At 54.2% G+C, this 18,305-nt stretch overlaps 9 protein-coding genes across 9 annotated transcripts; 5 read left to right on the forward strand and 4 right to left on the reverse strand.

Annotated features, from left to right (window-relative positions):
• Positions 1-248: 248 nt before the first annotated feature.
• BDW47DRAFT_110541 (putative amino acid transporter) lies at positions 249-2,055 on the reverse strand. The gene is made up of 2 exons (XM_024813751.1): positions 513-2,055; positions 249-437 (listed from the first exon to the last, which is right to left on the reverse strand). Exons 1-2 carry the CDS (start codon positions 1,935-1,937, stop codon positions 372-374), a joined length of 1,491 nt encoding a protein of 496 aa, XP_024669421.1. The 5' UTR covers positions 1,938-2,055; the 3' UTR covers positions 249-371.
• A 963-nt stretch (positions 2,056-3,018) lies between these two features.
• Positions 3,019-3,427, forward strand: BDW47DRAFT_63519 (uncharacterized protein). Its single transcript, XM_024819493.1, has one exon. The coding sequence runs from the start codon at positions 3,114-3,116 to the stop codon at positions 3,345-3,347; it is 234 nt and encodes a 77-aa protein (XP_024669423.1). The 5' UTR covers positions 3,019-3,113; the 3' UTR covers positions 3,348-3,427.
• BDW47DRAFT_110543 (uncharacterized protein) lies at positions 3,019-4,674 on the reverse strand. Its single transcript, XM_024813752.1, has one exon. It carries the CDS (start codon positions 4,087-4,089, stop codon positions 3,508-3,510), a length of 582 nt encoding a protein of 193 aa, XP_024669422.1. The 5' UTR covers positions 4,090-4,674; the 3' UTR covers positions 3,019-3,507.
• A 2,287-nt stretch (positions 4,675-6,961) lies between these two features.
• BDW47DRAFT_128203 (uncharacterized protein) lies at positions 6,962-7,543 on the forward strand (the record flags this gene model as incomplete). Its single annotated transcript, XM_024816812.1, has 3 exons — positions 6,962-7,070; positions 7,128-7,179; positions 7,285-7,543. 3 exons carry the CDS (start codon positions 6,962-6,964, stop codon positions 7,541-7,543), a joined length of 420 nt encoding a protein of 139 aa, XP_024669424.1.
• Positions 7,544-8,859: 1,316 nt separating this feature from the next.
• Positions 8,860-11,310, forward strand: BDW47DRAFT_110548 (MFS general substrate transporter). Its single transcript, XM_024813753.1, has 3 exons — positions 8,860-9,834; positions 9,887-10,040; positions 10,104-11,310. Exons 1-3 carry the CDS (start codon positions 9,358-9,360, stop codon positions 11,054-11,056), a joined length of 1,584 nt encoding a protein of 527 aa, XP_024669425.1. The 5' UTR covers positions 8,860-9,357; the 3' UTR covers positions 11,057-11,310.
• Positions 11,311-12,684: 1,374 nt separating this feature from the next.
• BDW47DRAFT_110552 (uncharacterized protein) lies at positions 12,685-14,238 on the forward strand. The gene is made up of 2 exons (XM_024813754.1): positions 12,685-13,898; positions 13,957-14,238. Exon 1 carries the CDS (start codon positions 13,206-13,208, stop codon positions 13,674-13,676), a length of 471 nt encoding a protein of 156 aa, XP_024669426.1. The 5' UTR covers positions 12,685-13,205; the 3' UTR covers positions 13,677-13,898; positions 13,957-14,238.
• Positions 13,833-14,118, forward strand: BDW47DRAFT_128205 (uncharacterized protein; the record flags this gene model as incomplete). Its single annotated transcript, XM_024816813.1, has 2 exons — positions 13,833-13,898; positions 13,957-14,118. 2 exons carry the CDS (start codon positions 13,833-13,835, stop codon positions 14,116-14,118), a joined length of 228 nt encoding a protein of 75 aa, XP_024669427.1.
• A 46-nt stretch (positions 14,239-14,284) lies between the features above and the next one.
• Positions 14,285-15,217, reverse strand: BDW47DRAFT_110553 (uncharacterized protein). The gene has a single exon (XM_024813755.1). It carries the CDS (start codon positions 14,777-14,779, stop codon positions 14,507-14,509), a length of 273 nt encoding a protein of 90 aa, XP_024669428.1. The 5' UTR covers positions 14,780-15,217; the 3' UTR covers positions 14,285-14,506.
• A 146-nt stretch (positions 15,218-15,363) lies between these two features.
• Positions 15,364-16,083, reverse strand: BDW47DRAFT_128207 (Ras family protein; the record flags this gene model as incomplete). The annotated part of the gene is made up of 2 exons (XM_024816814.1): positions 15,364-15,945; positions 16,015-16,083. The coding sequence occupies 2 exons, from the start codon at positions 16,081-16,083 to the stop codon at positions 15,364-15,366; spliced, it is 651 nt and encodes a 216-aa protein (XP_024669429.1).
• Positions 16,084-18,305: the final 2,222 nt, after the last annotated feature.

The following is an 18,305-nucleotide window of genomic DNA, read 5'->3' on the forward strand; positions in this document are numbered from 1 at the left end:
GCGTTAGATTAAGTTCTTACTAGCCTGATGACGTGCGAGGCGTGGTATCTTGCGGCAGCAGCCGGAGTCCGGCTCATATCCCTACCAGTGTTGAACCGGTCATGGGTACGCGGTTGTGGCTGCACTAGTCCGCCCAGGGACCCGGTAGAATGGCACGCTAACATTAGCGTCGCGGAGCATCTATGTCGGAGAGCCCGTAGTGGAGGACCAACGATTACGACCGGATGGGTTTATAGGACACGTATAGACGACGAACAAATAAATTAATGAAATGCAAACAGGGTATCATGGGCACGGCCCAGGCAGGAACCTCTCTATCTATACAATCCTCTACTCAATCCATCTATATACACCGGTCGATCGAGGTCGACCTACTTGTCGTTGGGTGCCTCGCAGCTGAAGACCCCGCCGACGGTGCCGGCCTTGTACTTCGCATCCTAGATTAACCGAATTAGTAGACGTTCAAACGAAGAATAAAAAGGCAGAGAGAGGGAAGCGGGAAATAGACATACGATATCGACGACGGCGGAGTAGATTCCCGCCCCGAGCACAACCAGACCAATGATAAAACACATGGCATTCAACAAAGCCAGAGCGATATTCTTCGGAGAGGTCCAGCTACCCTCGCGGAGGAGCTGGAACCACATGACGGCGGGGAAGTAAAAGGTGAAGCCGGAAATGAAGAGGGCGGAGGAGATGGAGAGCAGGTCGTTGAAGAAGGGGATGACCTCGGCGATGATGAAGGCGATGACGGTGGCGACGGTGATGATGGCCAACCAGGTGATCCAGCCCATGGCGGTGTTGATGAAGCGAATGGGGGAGTTGCGGAAGATGCGGCCGTGGAGCAGGCGGCCGAGGACAACGGTGTTGATGGAGCCGGAGATGAAGATGACGGGCAGGGCGACGCCGAAGGCGATGCGGCTCATGAGGTGGCCCGCGGAGAGCAGGGCGGGGCTCTTGACGTCGACGCCGACGAAGCGGTAGACGATGGCGCCGGTGAGGGTGTAGATGAAGATCTCGGTCAGACCCAGGGCCCAGATGGACTTGATGTAGTCGCGCGGGGTGTGCATCTCGTCCATGAAGGAGAACTGGCACATGGCGAAACTGTAGGCGAAGACGATGTTGGTGATGGCGATAAACGCGTCGGCGAAGGAGATGTCGGGCTTGGGCCAGGCGGACCACTCGACGGCGGCCAAGCCGCCGGGGCTGTCGGAGGCCTCGACGCCGGTGGCGACGATGGTGATGCCGATGGCGAGGATGACCGAGACGAAGTCGACGTAGCCCAGGATGGCGACCTCGGCGAAGCTGGGGGGCACGGCGAGGAGCAGCAGGATGATGGCGGAGACGACGGCGAAGACGATGGAGCAGATGTTGCTCTCGGTGATGTTGACGAAGGCGATGGTGCCGGTCAGGGTGTGAGACCCAGTCAGGAAGAGCAGCTGCAGGACGAGCATGGCGGTGACGAGCTCGTAGCCGAAGCGGCCCATCATGAGGCGGCCCGCGTCGGCGTAGTTGGCGACGAGGGGGAACTTGAGCTTGACCTGACCGATGACATGGGAGGTGTAGATGGCGAGGAGGCCGAGGCCCACGGTGCAGATGACGCCAGCGACCATGCCGAGGGTAGCAAAAGAGGAGGGGATGGAGAGGGAGCCGAGGGCGATGGCCTCGACGATGAGGACGACGGTGAGACGCTTCCAACCCAGCCGATTGAACTTCTGGACGCCGTGATCGTAGACATTCCGCTCCTCCTCGGTCATTTCGGCGACGATCTCCCCATCATAGATGGGGGGTGCCGAGACATCATCCCGCTTCTCCAGGTCGGAATCCATGACGACCTTGTTGGCCTCCTGGTCGGAGATATCATCGGGGGTGAGGCCCATCGTGGGAATGGTCTGGGGAAGGTCTTGCCGGTGGTCTGTGTACGGGCGAGAGGACATTGGAGGGAGAGGGGTGGGGGTGGGGGGAGGGAGATGCCCTTTGACCGGAGGATTTGATGACCAGACAGGTAGGAATGGATTTGACCGTGAAGTTTGGGGGAAGGAAAGAAGCTGCCGGGAGAAGAAGAGGAGGAGGAAAGAAGAAGTAGAGGAGACGGTGCGGGAGAAGAAGGAAGAAAAAAAGCGAGGACGGGGATCCACGGAGTGGGGAGGTGAGCACGAGACTTGGCGAGATAAGAGAGAAGGCAAAAGAAGAGCGAGAGAAGAGGAGTGGGCGCGAAGAGAAAAGAGAAATCCACCTCAACTTTCTTGCATTATGAATGGAAATTGTCAAAATGTTGAAGATAAGCGCCACGCCGCTAGCCGGGTTGGGTTTAGCGGCAGGCTGGATTTAGCCGGGCCGGGTGGAGGACAGGGGCAACGCGGGCTGTGATTGGTGGGTTGAACAAGGTAGCCAATCAGAGAGCGATACTGTGACTAATAAGATTTGTGGCGTGAGGCTTGACCAACGCCACGCTAAACCAAATGCGGAGTTAGTGGCCGCACCGCATCGGGTTAGTCGAGCCGACGCCCATTTCATCAGGCCGGAGTGAGCCAGACTAGAGACAGTCGAACGGTGGACTCGAGACCGCAGTCTTGGTCAGCTCATTTCGATGTGTCATGGATGGAGACTGAACGCCGACTCTCTCCGCAATCCCTCACCCTGGTGGAATCCCCAGATGTCTGTTCGACATCATCTGCGGGGTGTCGTAGACACTCTAAATGACCAGCGAAAAGAATGGAGTACATCACGGGCTCGTGGAATGATCCCAATTCAATCCTGCCCTATTGGGAGTCAGTCATTGCCACCACACTCCACAGACCAGCTGCCACCTCAGGCGTCCATCGCACGACCCTCCCGCCTCTTCCCAGCCAGAAAGATGCGTGATTTTTCCTTCGCTTTTTTTTTTTTTTTTCATTCGGTTTGATTTTATTTATTTTTATTCGAGTTAATTGGATTATAGTTTGAATTATATTTTGGAATGTGTAAACCTTAAACCCGAGCATGTAACCTTGCCGGGCTTTGGGCATCCAGACGGATCCTCTCGGCCCACTCGGCGAAGGGTCGGGGTCCCCCATTTCCACCCACGAGCAACCCTGGAGCGGTGTTCGCTTGCTCCAATCTCTTATCTAGTAATGGTCGGGTCATCGCACCCCGACTTCGTATTCCATCCAGACCTCAAAAATCGCTATAAAGAAAAGTCATGTTCGGCCTCAATGCCCGGCCCGGACATCGCCCGGCCATCGAGCCTGCAGATATCCGAATCCTTCCCGCCTCATTCCCGGTCTTGGGCGCCATGGCACCATGCTGTGATTGGGGGAGTCCCTTGCATCCTGGGCGTTGTCAGGATGGTGGCCACTGGCCACTAACCAGTCGGTAGTCAGGGTCTCGCGTGGTTTTCCGTTGAGCTGTCTGTCGATCGCATCGCCGACGTCGCGTCTTGGCGTTCATGGACCAATAGGGCCCCGTCCCCTCACCGCGTTCACGCCTAGCCGGTCGATTCTGGCCTGGACGAATGCGACCATGCGATCATGCAAGGGGCGCGGACTTCCGAGCCGCCAACGTGGCATCCCGGCCGCATCGGTCGAGTTCAGAAAGATTCAGTCTCATGCCGCCGTTCCCTGATCTTTTGAAGTCCTGGTGTCCGTCTCCAATGGCGGAGGTGGAGAGAACAAGACGGTGACTGAAAGAGTAAGGATGAACTGGGTAGTGGGGAGACGCTGATGTCAGCTGGTCTGTGGAGTCGGAGGGGGGACCAGCAGAGATAAGACTCTCTCCATACTCGGTAAGCCAGGCGGGTTGAGATAAAAGGTTACGACGCGCTCTCTCTCTCCTCCTCTTTCTACCCCGACAGAGTAAGACTCCGGTCGACAAACCCCACAGTGGAGACCTCATATCTGTGAGACTCTCCGTGACTGCCTTCCAAGGATTAGAAATCAGCCATCTCTCGTCTACCTCGCTCCATCGGTCGTTATATTCCGTTCCTCGCCCCCTTAATGATCCTGACTTTTCGATATTAAGAAAACTGCCCGGCGGTTTCACCGTCCGCCTCGGAGTCACCACCCACTGCGACGATGTTGATGTTGTTGTCGGGGCGGAAATAATCCGCATAGCACACGACAACCCCCCACACTTTGGGATTACCAGGACATGTCACTCGCTGTTCAGGGGACTGTCAGATCCACCGTCCTCCAGTCGTCCGTCCAACCCCAACCTGGGGTCTGGGGTTGCGATGAATAAATCCCTCGTAGTTGAGCCGAGAACCTATTGTGACGTATTGGATTGATTGGCCGGTGGTTGTCTTCGTCGATATTCGGTTGCCAGGAGGACCCATTCTCTTCTATCCAGATCATTCAACTCTGTCTCATGCCTTTTCATGCCTCCTAGCCATCGTAATTCGGGAAATTGGATCAGTCGGAATGACGGTGAAAATAGGATTCGATCTTGGACTGTCATCAAACGATAATACCAGCCATCGTATTGTGATGTTTAAACCCTGCAATTGCTCCAAATGGTGTTCCTCTATCGAGTTGGGTGGCAGATCTGGTCGAAGCTGCACCCTCCCGCCCGATATATATGACCGCTGCAACAACACAACCGGAGCCACCAACAAACCTACACTCATTTCCATCTATATAATAATCCCACAAAAAGCCAACTGGATATCTGAATCGACTCGTTTTCAGACGAGCAGATTGTACGTAGTGAGCCCATGGCTATAACTTCTCGACTTTATATGTCGGTTGCTCCCGCCAAATCAGCCCACCATAATCCCCGCATGCGCTAGCCATTCCTTCGACCGGCATGATGGCGGTTTCCTCCGCCATCGATCGCCATCATCGCGATCCTGCCGGAGATCTCCGACCGACAGGATGGCTGGTGTGAAATATGGCCACAGGAAGGACGAATTCCAGAGTGCGATCTGTCATAGGTCTACCGGTCTGAGGAACGCCTTCTTCGCCGGTAGAACCCAGGCTGGGGTGTCGTTACCAACCGCTCGTCCAGTGGATCCTAACAACCGTCAATAGACCTTTGAAGATGCGGTGTTCGGTCGACAGATTACCCCTGGTCTAGTGCCTCGTTCGAACATGTAGTTGTCATTCCATCGACGTCAGAGAAATTCAATTTGATACGTCTCATCTCAGGTTACGATGAGCTAGCCAAAATCTCGTGGACTGAATTTACAGGACTGGCTAAACGTGTGCTGTCAAGTATGTGTAGAATCGCCGCTGTCTTGATGGAATTGGACACAAGCGGCAACCGCAAGGCATCCTAACCGGTCCCTAGAACTTGCTGTTGTCATTGAGATGAAGTTCATCCCTCATCAGTTCCATGTTTCTGCAACATGAAAAACTTCAAAGAGGCTGGGAAATAGTAAATTTATCATCGGGCTTGCGGTGATCATACTGCTAGACGTTCATGCACGTACTGATAAAGATTGCGCCTTTCCACGATCTCAGGCCAGAAACCATAATTCACGCAGTTTGAGGTGCGCCGTGCCAGTCATTATGGAAATCCCATTCACTATATAAGCTTTCACCAGAAGTGACCCTGTGCATGTAGTTTCTACGACTGTATGATCTTCTAGGATACCAGTCAGTCCAAGCCCTCCCATGCAGTGGCTAAGATAATCCCCATCCTGGGAATACCTGGGCGAGAACCCGCGTCGTTCCATGAATTGGTGTACACCCCCAAACGAAACATGAGTATTTTCTGTTCTCTCAACATGAAGTAGTGTCTTACGGTTTTTAACTCCGAATAGAAGTACAAGACCACGAGAGTTTCAAGGCTCTATTTTAGTAATACCCAAGACGGGTACACAGTGGTTGAGCAATTATGAACTTGTAGTGTCAATAACAATGGGCTTGGATATGCTCCGGGAGAATGCACCAACGTTCCAAGATTTATGTTTACTCATGGAGGGCAATCCAGAGTTCTGACGATGAAGCCCTCGAACCGAAGGACAGGACCGCCCACGGACAGCCGTCGCATGTCCCCGGAATGTACTGATTATGTTTATTGTATCGTAAAGACGGTGGACTATGACCATTTCTATGGGATAAAGGTCCCATGACCTGCGTGCCACGGTAATTTACCAGGCTGGATGCATGGGAAGTCTGCACCTGGTTCTTATTCGAAGGTGGTATCTCGTCCCGTTGAGTTCAATGCCATCGACAGAGTCAGTGGGCAAAAACGCCGTGTCGCCCATCTCCAGGCCTATTCGCGTGGGGAAGCGGTGGATGGGGTTCTACATTTCTCTGTATTAGCCTGTACAGCGGAGTCCGCGCATATTGACTACGGATATTGGGATCCCGACCATGTTCTGTCAGCCGTTGGGTTGGCAAGAATGATGCGCATCGGGGTTCTCGTAGACCAGGCACACCACTTATAGATACATTCCTTAGAATGAAAGACTACGAACGTCTGCAAAACGGTGGGGCTCCCTCGACCTGGTCCACGGTCTGCGAGAGCAAGGGCCACGGAGGCATCAGCAGTATCAGACCTTGCAGGCACGCTGTGCTGACGGGCGGATTTGGTTGTTGATCTGCACTGACCTAGGAGTGAATGGTAGTGGCTACGTTTGAAAAATAGCGATCAACCACAAGGATCTGGTAGGCGCAACAATGGGTGACGGTCATAGGACCGATGACCAATTTCCCAGGGTCGACACAAACGTCCAACGAGATGGCCGGAATGATGTCCGATAGAAACTGAAGCCATCCGGGGTCAAGCCTCTTGCGGTGATTGACTCCGGGCTGGAAATAAGGCGCGCACCAAGACAGCGTATAGAGCATCCACCGTGTAGACTCCTAGTGACCCCATGAAATTTTTTAACAATGCCGACCGTCGTCCTTAACTTTGAAACAGTCAAAGCCTTCGCCGCCTCCGATCGACCGTATACAACTTCGTGGGCAGTCGATCGCGGGCGAAGGCGCAGTTAGCCATTGCGCTCGCACAGGAAGAGTTTCCCACTTCTGCGAGCATGCTTGTTCCTGGGGAGTTGAACATCGAGTCCGACGAGTCGATCGTGGGTGCCGCTGTGGAAATAAAGGCCCAGCATGGCAAGGTCGATGTGGTCATCAAAAACGCCGGTCAGACTTGAACCCATTCACCCCTACGGGTGTGAACGTCTATTGACCGTACCGTAGGCGCCCAGTTTGAACAACGGGAGATCGTCGGGAAGATGAGCGAGCGGGAGATGTGGAACCAATAGCAAAGCATGGCAAGGTCGACGTGATCATCAAAAATGCGTCAGACATGAGCCCGTCCACTTCACGCTGTGAACGTCCATTGACCATACCGTAGGCGCGTTGAGCAACAACAGATCGCCGGGAACATGAGTGCGCGGGAGATGTGGAACCGGTCCTGGAATGTCAACACCGCCGGCACGCAGATCCCCACCGCCACCATAGCGCCCTTGCTGCGCCAGAGTATCCACCCCTCGCCTGCTCTGCATCACATTCAACGCGCCGAGCTTGGCAGGAACGAAGGACCCAAGCCAAGGGATGACCCAAGACGGCGCCTGCCGGAGCGACAAGACGGGGCTCAACATGCTGACGCTTGAGTGGCGTCGCTGACTGCGTGCCAAGGGGCCAAGGTCTGGGCAATTTCACCGGGGCTCCTGGCTACGGGGTCGGGAGGGAATCCAGAGTGCCTTCAACAAGATGAGCGCGCGCAACTCGCGGTCGCAGGGCCATTGGTCCGCAGTGTATTGAAGGGGGCGCGCGATGACGATATGGGCACCGGGCGATCAATCAAGAGGGCGTGTAACCGTGGTAAGATCGCCTGCAGGTACTCGAGATGCTCTGGAAGTGGTATGTAATTATTGTGGCGATCGTACGTTTTGCGGCTCCTGGTTATGACGTCATGATCCATCCACCGCAACATCGGAATCCCTTCGGATCCGATTCTTGATCGAAGAGGTTCTCACTCTCCCCACGAATGGCGTCGGGACAACACAGTGTCTGGTTGTGTTCGGCCGTGGCTCGATAGGCTCGCCAATTGAGTCAAAATCCCCGTCAGAAGCTCTGTAGAGCGAACGCAATCCCATCGTGCTGCTTTTGATCGTGCAGATACATCGATTTAGCAGGGCGGGTAACCCTCCATGGAAGTCACCCATTGTGGAATGGCGATGCGTAGTTTTCCCGTCGAAGATCGCGGGGCAGTCGCCACCTCCCACGATGGCGCACGATTGCGGAGCCTTACATTCGAGAATCGGGGTAAACAATGCGGAGGGATGGAATTTTCTCGTAGGGTGAGTGGCTGTTGGCCTCATGTCCGTGGCATTGCCACCGGTTCCATCGGTCGGTACCTATCTAGGTTGTAATTAAGCGTCGGAAATACCCTACAGACGAAACACACGAAAGCAAAAGAACAGAATCGAAAGAAAGATGTGACGAGGCCCAATACGCAGGAAGGAAAGCGACCGGTAGAGTGATGAGAATATCCAAAATTCAACCCCGTGGCAGATCCACGACACTAGCAAACAGTCTCAAGATAAGCAACGCGCGGAATATCAACCTCGTCCTCTGGTTTGCTGCCACGGCCAGAGTGACGTCACGTTCATTCGTGTCTTGACCCTCGGTTGGCGAAAATACTAGCTCCAATTTTCATATGGTCGATCGCACGATGTCTTAAGCAAGATCGCCAAATCAATGCTACTACACGCCGTCCCATTGGCCAAGGGTCATACCTCTGACGCCATGACACAGACATTTCCGAGGAACTCGGTGGGTCTGAGGCAATCGTCGCTGCCTTTAATCCAGTTTTAAAGTGGGTCCGACCAAAGGAAGGAGCAGTTGGCCGAGCTTGGACTCTCAATAGTTCTGTCTCCAACCGTCCTCTGCAAGCCTTGAATTCCGAGAGCCTTGGCCGATTCATGGCGGCATGCCAGCAGTAGCCATTCTTTCGACCAATTCGCTGTGCCGCCGCTGGTGCTGCAGGTCGGTTAGCCACTAATGGGAGATATTGGTGATCCCAGGACCCATGTCAAGGAGGGGTGCTCGTCCATGGCCCACGCCCGCGTCTCGTGGAATTCTCGGGCACCGTGGACAAAGATACGGTCGAAATAATGTCGGGAATCCGAGATTTGGGACGGGATGCCTCTCGGCAGCCCACGCTTGGGATATGGCTTCCACGGAAAGGCAGAAAAAATCTGAAGCCCTCTGGTGCTTCGTACCCTAACTCGCCGATCCACTTGGCGACTGGTGGGTCTTTCGGTGAATCCGGTTTGGGATACACTGACAGGAGTAGCGGAATTGCGAGTTGATCCGTAATCAGGGTTTCGTGTATATATGTACCTGGCCCCCGCCGGAATTTCTTGAAATCTCGTGTTTGTTGCTTCCCCAACCAAGATTCATTTTCTATCCCCGCATTCTCATGACAATGACCGATGCAGAAAGTCGTGAGTCTCCACAGTTGGAGACCATCCCAAGCCCTACCGGGCTTGGGACAGAGAAGAGCAACACCGACAAGGGTCTCCGTCCGGATGGGAAGAGGGAGCTGACGGAGGACGAGTGTTACGACGAGCTGGCGTACTGTTGGCCGCGATGGAAGAAGTGGAGCTACCTGCTCGCCGTCGCGTGCGTGCAGATCTCCATGAACTTCAACACCTCCGTCTATCCCAGCGCCGTCAAGCTCCTGGCCGAGCACTTCAACATTAGTGAGCAACATGCCCGGACGGGCCAGATGATCTATCTGGTGACGTACTCGGTGGGATGCGAATTGTGGGCGCCGTGGAGTGAGGAATTTGGCCGCTGGCCCATCCTCCAGCTGTCGATGTTTCTGATCAACATCTGGCAGCTCCCGGCCGCCCTGGCCCCGAACTGGGGTAGTGTTTTGGTGGCGCGTGGCCTGGTGAGTTATTGTTCGCGACTATCCTTTGGAAGGGAGAAACTAACAACAGTAGGGTGGTGTTTCGACCGCTGGCGGCAGTGTCACCCTGGGATTGATTGCCGATATCTATGAAGCCGAAACGCAACAATTCCCGCTGGCGTTCATCGTCTTCTCGTCCTGTATCGGGACGAGTATTGGTGGTATTATCGGTGGACCCATCGCTCGCTGTATGTTTGAATTTGAACGTTTTCCTGTCAAGATAGCCCGCGCTAACTAAGATCCTCTCTTAGTCCTCGACTGGCAATGGTTCTTTTGGATCCAGCTCATCTTCGGCGGTGCCGTCCAACTCATTATCTTCTTCATGCCCGAGTCTCGCTCCACCATCCTCATGGATAGGATCGCCAAGAGGCGTCGCGAGTCCGGCGAGGACCCGAACGTCTACGGACCCAACGAGCTGAAGAAGCCCCGCGTCTCGATGAAGGAAGCCGGGACGATTCTGCTTCGCCCCTTCCACATGTTGCTGCGCGAGCCCATCGTCCTCTGCCTGTCGCTGCTGTCCGGTTTCTCCGATGCCCTCATCTTCACCTTCCTCGAGAGTTTCGCCATCGTGTACGAGCAGGGTTGGGGCTTCGGCACCCTCGCCCAGGCCTGGGCCTTCATCCCCATTAACTTGGCTTACGCCATCGCCTACTTCTCGTACTTCCCATGGTTCTGGCGCGACCAGAAGATCCGCAAGCGCCACGGCGACGACGCGATCCCACCCGAGCGCCGCCTCAAGTGGCTGCTGTTCCTGGCCCCGCTGGAACCGATCGGCTTGTTTGGCTTCGCCTGGACGTCCTTCGGCAAGGAGCGCGGTGTCCACTGGATCGGCTCGATGATCTTCTCCGCGCTGGTCGGTATCGCCAATTACGCGATCTACCTATCTACGGTGGATTACATGGTCGCCTCGTACGGTGTTTACTCGGCCTCGGCCACGGGCGGCAACGCCTTCGCACGAGACCTGCTGGCCGGTATCTCGGCCATGTACGCCACCCCGATGTACGAGAACATTGGCGACAAATGGCACGTCGAGTACGCGACAACCATCCTGGCGTGTCTTTCGTGCCTGGTCGTGCTGCCCATCTATGTCTTCTACTGGAAGGGGCCGCAGGTGCGTGCGAAGAGCAAGTTCGCCCAGTCGCTGTTGGCGGAGCGGACCGCCAACAAGGGCCGGAGAGTCAGTCGCCCTTCGATGGAGCCTTGAAAAAGGTCAAAAAGACCCTGCGGTCGGTCGACGTGGCCTGGCCACATTCCGACCCCCGGATAATGTTCCGTTTATACATGGAGCGGTGAAGGCTTGTACATACCATTGGTTGTCATGGGTTTCATAGAGTATTTAAAGACGGTCGCTTTGAAGTTAGACTGTTTGCTAATGATCACGGCTGTCGATGACGATGCGATTTCTTCGACTGTGTATTTAGACATTAGACTTAATATATGCATATATTCGCCTTTGTTTTCTTGGCCCGTTCTTTCGAACTTGTATCTTTATCCCCTCCGACATCCTGTTGCGGGCGTGATGCTCTGACGGATGGGCATGCTCTGGCCTGGATCCATTGTTCTAGCCATTTCCTTCTGCCCACCATCTGATCTCCTTGGCCCCAGTCTGGAGACCATACTGTCTCCGCTGATGGGCATCAAGGTGGATGCTGTGCGGGCTTGGAATAGCGGGTCTTTCCCCACCATGGGAGAAACAGGCACCAGATAGTATATAGAAGGCTTGTATCCACATCTTCCTTTATCCATGGTCCAAGATAGCGATGACGGGCCTCAGGAAACGGTCGCGAGCCTCGACAATCCCACACCAGTTGGTCGCCCCGGCCCGGATGGAGCACGTACAAGAGTGGCTTGGACCTCGCCCTGGGAAGCATACTAATGGAGCTGGATGACATAGTATTTCGAGCCACGGTCCGTCAGGAACAACCTCAGCCGGATGATTCACACGATCGGATCGCTGCCCCTGACGATCTGCAATCGTTCAGTTGGCACCACCCGTCTACCGTCGATTTTATCCACCAAACACATGTCGCCGGATGGAATGCGCCGACGATCCTCGAGGATCGACCGCCTGAAGGTTTTGGTCTTTATCCAAGGGCGACGTGATTCGTGGTGATTCAGACTCGCGGCTGTCTGGTGGTCCTGCTGAGGCCTGACCGGCAGACAGCGACCCTGATCCGAGTATCGTACTCAATTCGCTTCTCTGCCATTCTATTCCTGTTTTCCTGATGTGAGGATGGTCGTGTGCAGAGTCTTCGCACGGTATTCCTTGAACGAAACCATTCCTGTCGATCTGACACCAGTTCCGGGCGCCATTCGGTGTCGGTTGTGCGTTGTCATGGTGCTATCGGATATCAATATAATTTTCCAGCACGACGGTAATATCCTCTCTGGCGGCTAAATGGAGGGGACTGGCAATCGTCGTCAATGGGCGGCTCCCATTCAGGGATCATGGTCGTCCACTGGCTCCATGGTGGACGTTGATATGAACTGTAGACGGCATCCGCGCAGAAGAATGGGAAACATGGATAGATAAGGGGATCGCTGGGTGCAATTCGCTCGTTGCGGACGCCGTGATCTGCCCCGTCTCTGCGATGCGACCATGGTTCGATGATCTTTTCTATCTTCATGTCGATCAGCAACGGAGTATCCCCGGACGGACCCCGCGCTACAGAATGGTGGCGACAGGTCGTGCACGATAGGATCCTTCGCCGCCACAGGTCCGTGATCGACGGATCCATGCCCTTTTGGGTGATGGTGGCAGGTCCCCCTCCCGGTGTCTAGGCAGGATGATATCTGGCAGATTTCCGACCGTTGCGGGTCAGTGATGAGGTCCTTCGCGCAGGGGCACACACTATCAGGGGTCAACCAGGGGAGAAAAGTTGCAGAACACGAATGAGAGAAAGAGAGTCCGCCTGTTAGAGACCCTGGTTTGCGACCAGGGGAACCAATGCTGTTCCTATCACCAACGCCGACGGACTCCATCTTACCCCTGCTGGTTCCGGTGCGATCGGCACCATGCGCGCCATGTTACGCTGGCGGCATACAGTGCCTCCAGTCGTTGCCGTGTGGATATTCCAGGGACATAGCGGGCTTGTCTTTCCCCTTCTGTTGTGAATCCGAAAGCTAGTGATGGTGGAGTTAAGGTTATCCCTAGTGACGCCTCCAGGAAAAATAAGACCACCACAGGATGGCTGTAGGATCCGGCTGCTTTGGTGGAGTTTAATACTGTGGATAATTCCGTCTATCTTCTTCTTCCTGCCGTCATTCTGATACATACCGTCGTGTTACTCGAGACGCGTTGTGGGAAATCCCCAACACATCCCACTCGAGGGGTATCAGGGCCAACCAGATTAATGATCTGCAGAGGTCTAGAGACGAGCGAGGTTCGAGCATCGTATCGCAAAATCTGTGAAGTGGCTCTCATGCCCCTGCTTCTTCTCCCTTATTGGTTCTCTCCCCTGACGGAGAAGCCGGTTCTGCCGCCGGTTCACTTATTTTTGGTCTGGTTGAATCGTGGTGTGTTTCAGCATCTCCACCCAACACCTGTCAGTGGACGATACGCACCACTGACCCTGGATCCCAATATCGGTCGTCAACCGTGTCCCGGTTCAGGGTCGCAGGGACCGTCTGTATCTCCGGCCATGATCGTCAGTGTTTTCTCCGTGCAGGTCACATTGTCCAACCTGCTCCCCCCCGTCGGGCTCCGTTTCGACCTATCAATGCCGAATCACTCTTGCCTAGGAGGGCTAACCGACGATGGCCGTGACCCATGTCCAGTTGCAGACCCTGTCGAATGCTATCTCCTGAGTCTCAACTCCCGTTGAGAATGATCCGCGCTCCCAAATTTCCGACGAGGCAATGGGAAATCTATAAAGCTGGACCCGACGCCTCCAGCTCTGGTTGAACCTGTCCATGCTTGTATAGCCCCTCCAGTCCTTCTTTTATACAGACCAGATATCGCATCACAATTCCCAGCCATCATGCAGATCTTCCCTGTCCTCGGTGCGATCGCTGCCCTGGCCCTGGTGCCCACGGCTCTTGCTACGGTAAGCTCTTTCCTTTATTCTCTTCGCGGGATATGAGTCTCAGATGCTAATGTCGTAGCCCGGTCGTCACCGTCCTCTCATTAACCATGGTGGCATTCGTCTGAACACGACCACCCCGGCCATCCCCACCTCTACTCCCATCTACACGCCCACTTCGCCTCCCACCTTCAGCCCGACTCCCACCCCCTCCAGCAGTGCGGCCAAGCCCTGGTGGCGCTAAATCGGTTCCCTGGAGGACCGGAGAACCTGTTGCTTCCTACGCTAGAACGGAATGGAGCACCTATGTCGGAGCCGATGTCAGGGGTCCTGTACTAGTCCATAGAGGGGTTTTGGATTGCTGTGCTTTATTTTTATCTATGTTCTATATTTGAAAACGATCATTCCCACGCTGATTTGTCTGCGTTCTACCTGATTCCCCCATGTGTCCGTGAAATGTAAGCCAGAGGACCCAATAGATATATATGTGTATGCGTCGTCTTTCCTCCCGTCATTGGAGTCCTGTATGCGTGCCCCCGACATACCTCCACATGCCTGTCTCAGTTCCCGGGCACGTCTCGCAGGTGGTCCGCCAGCAGCCGATGCTTCTCACCATCACCTCCTACTCCCCACTACCCGGTCACGAACACGCCGGTGCCGGCAGCGGGAACGAATGCCAAAGGGGCGCCACGGACGCCGCCACTAGAACCAGACGAACTGCCGGGGCGGGAGAATCGGGTGGGCGTAGCGGTAGCAGAGAACCCCATGGCGCGGGTGGCGCCGCAACTGTCGCCGCTGACGAGAATCCGGGACGGGGTATCGAGCCCGTGGAGGAGGTACGCGTACGCCGTAATCATGTCTTGGAGTGGTGCGGGAAACCGCCCGTCATCATCAACGCGAATCATCCCCCCTCACAACACGGCAGTGAAAACGACTGTTTTAGGCGACCGGCGACAAATGCCCGAATGCAAATTTTCAGGATGGTGATGAATGCCCCGTCGATACGTCCAACGGCGGTCTTGGCGACAACCCGGTGGAGGTAGGAGCGGACACCGCGACAGAGAGACGGAGGAACCGCCCGGAGAAAGCTTCATAGTCTTGATCGGTGGTTTGTTCGTCTCACAATATAATAATGTCAGTGGAAGGTTTATTGTATCTGTCCTGGCCGATGATATAGAATCGGACGGGTGAGGGTATCATGATGTCATCATTGCGGATGGTCGTGGAGGTTTTCCATTCCAAATGGGCCACCAACCCTCACTCTTGCGCGTGGACCAAGTGACGGGAGGAGCGGTGAATTATCCCCAGATTCCATGCGGAGGAAGCATCTCGGTGGTTTCCCCGAGTGTGACGGACTGCCGTTGTCACAAGAAAGGGAGAGGGAGACGGCGGGGACGTGTAACTAAATCTTAGTCCGGAAGGAGCCGCGACGATCACATATCATTTAGCCGGCATGGAACAAGGACCCGATATTTGCCCGATATTTCCCCTATAAGATCGTACACTTGGATCGTCCTGGTGGGCAAGCCTTCAGCCCCGAACACCCCGACTTCTTCGCGTCTGCGTCAGCCTCAGAGTCGGGTCGTCGCCCCTGTCGGAGCCATCGGACGGCCATGACAAACGGCTCCTCTACATTGACATTCTCCTTGGCGGAGGTTTCCGTATAGCCACATCCTAATGACGCTGCCCGCCGTCTGCCTTCCTCAGTCGATATCACCCTCGACTCCGCCAGATCGATCTTGTTACCGACCAGCACCACAGACACGGCGTGTGGCGACCGGAGCAGCATCCGCTCCGAGCTCAGTTTGGCCAGCCCGCGACCCAGCTTCATCCGACGGACCTGTTTGTAGTACTTTATAACATGGTCGAATGAGGCTCGCGAGGTGACGTCGTAGGCCAGGAGGAAGGCGTCCCCGTGGCTCATCCACTCCTCAAGCTGCGAGGCGTATTCGTCGCGTCCGGCCGTGTCGATGATGTTGACCAGACACGATTTGTTGTCGATGACCGCCGGTTTGCGGATCGTGTCGTCCGCGGTCGGCGCGTGACTTTCGGGGAAGTGGTCAAGGCAAAGCTGTCGAAGTCACTCAGTTCGCGCCCATATTGTGTCGGTATTATATTCTCCGGCCTCCATGAAACTTACCCGTATGATGAGGGCTGATTTCCCAACGGCTTCGTCGCCGATGACGACCACGTTGAACTTGTCCTGCATTGTCGTTGCGGTGGTCTGCCTCCGGAGAGTTTAAAATGTTGAGTACTGAGAGAGTGTGTCTCGCTCGTCAATGTACTGTAGATTGAGTGGAAATTACAGCCATTGGGAACGTAGCGAGTCGTGTTGAAGAGATATGACGTCGATCTCAGAGACGTCATCGCCACGCAAATGACGAAGGACTGACTAATTCTGTCACATATATCAGTCTTCACCTACATCATTTTATGATTGACAGGCGTGGTGCAGAAGCTGAGACTTGACAGTTAATCACCTGGACTGCTTTTTGGTCCCGTGTAGGAGTTGGACACCAACAACCCTAATCCACAGCGTCGCAGGTATCCCTGTACGTGGAATAGGTGGTGAGAGAGCCGTGAAGTCTATATCTATGACCGATAGCTTCTTGGAAATTATGTATGTGGGATTGTTGACCTGGGAATCTAGATGAGGTTCCGTAACAATCGCTGCTTCCACCTGTGAGGTTGGCCAAACTCCCGCGTTGCTACTGCCGTATTGGGTCGGGAGCAATGGAACAATGATCGACGTCAATGTTACAGAAAGTGATCAAGTCCCAAGCTTCTCAGTCACCTACACGATATACTGCCTCTGTTCTGGTTGAGCGATCTTGTTGTCTTTCTGACCTACTTCCACATGCATCCCATTCACTCGGCTAAAGACCTCATGTCATGGTGACTTGTCCACTGGTGATTCTGCTTGCCTCCGGAGAGATGGTGCACGCTTCTGGAGTTTACTACCTCTCTCCTTAAAGGAGACCGGTCACCCGCCTCGAGGAGCAGAATTCAGAGGCCTGGGTGCCTAACTTATGGATGAGCCTTGCCAAACAGTCCAATTTTCACCTGCTGAACGTCTTGAGTTTACTACCCACAATGGATCTGGGTCCTGTGGGCTGGGAGATAGGATTCGAGAAATAAGACACAGACGTGGTACGGAAACTTTGAATATTTCATCATGCAGTCCTCGATCAACGTATCACAGAATCCAAAATCTGTAATACACTGTTCGCTGCTTGCCCACCGCCATATGATGTGATGAATAGAGGCCGAATGAACGTCGCCCAGGACATCCACGCCCATTTGGCAGACCATGTAACCGTCGAATTTGCGGTGGAAATAGTACATGTCGCGTAAACCGAGCGGTCTAGCCTAGCTCTCCTTTGGACTGTATAGAGTTTGAACTCGGCCAGGTAGCAAAGGACCTCTTCTCGCACGAGGTTATAATTCCGTAGCGATCGCGATTAAGTCCAAGTAATGCTCCCGGGCACTCTTCTGTTAGATGCGAAAATCTGATGCGATAACACACGACGGTGCTAATGTCAGGTTTTGCACCTGAAAAGAGCTGAAGTGGCAAAGTGCTCATATATTGAGATGCCCAGCATCCGGCATAAGTCGCTTTCCCGCTCATAGGGACCATGACTAAGTGACTATGGGGGGATGACAAGAGCACTGATTCCCGGGAGCCGAGAAATGGCACCCATTTGCCATCACGTACCGTCATGCTGCCCTGCTGGAACCGGAATCGTGGGATGAGCAAGACCGCCCAGGTAAGTCATTTCGAACCTCGTACAATGGCACATTATTAATATCTTGTTTAATGATTGAAAAGTGGCGCACAGGTGGTATCCCATTCAATGATACCACCGCCGCCGAGTAGACGGTCATGAATTGCCGGGGGATGCAGGCCACAACCGCTCAGCTCTAATATCTCGATGCGGATATTGCTGCTAACTAAGCCGACACTAGATATTGTAAGGTCAACTCTGTTATAACAGTGGGCGATTATGTTATGTATAAAGAAAGAGGTTGGTAGCAAGTCACGGAGATGATCATTTAGTTGCTCTGTGCGTAGCGCCAGCAGGTGCAAGAGTTTGTCGAATAGACTGGTCTACGGGTACACAAGTTTCAAATTATTACTACGACTATCATTAGTATTCTTTCAACTTTCCATTTCTTTAGCCTACTCCGTGTCCAATTCTTACACCTATAATAGCAATGTAGTCCCTAGAAGGAGTCTTCAAAGATCTTATCTCTGTTCTAGCCAGTTTGACCGGGACAAAACCAACACTAAATTTGGGCGAGATTTGGCCAAGAGACAGGAAAGACCACACCTAAACATTATGCCATGGTGACTTTCTGCCAGATCTTGGTAAGACGCTTTGCCCGCACCCAGCAATTTGTACGCTTCGTACAGTGTCAGATAAGCGTTCC

This window comes from Aspergillus candidus, assembly GCF_002847045.1.
Source record: "Aspergillus candidus strain CBS 102.13 unplaced genomic scaffold BDW47scaffold_47, whole genome shotgun sequence".
Lineage (NCBI taxonomy): Eukaryota > Fungi > Ascomycota > Eurotiomycetes > Eurotiales > Aspergillaceae > Aspergillus > Aspergillus candidus.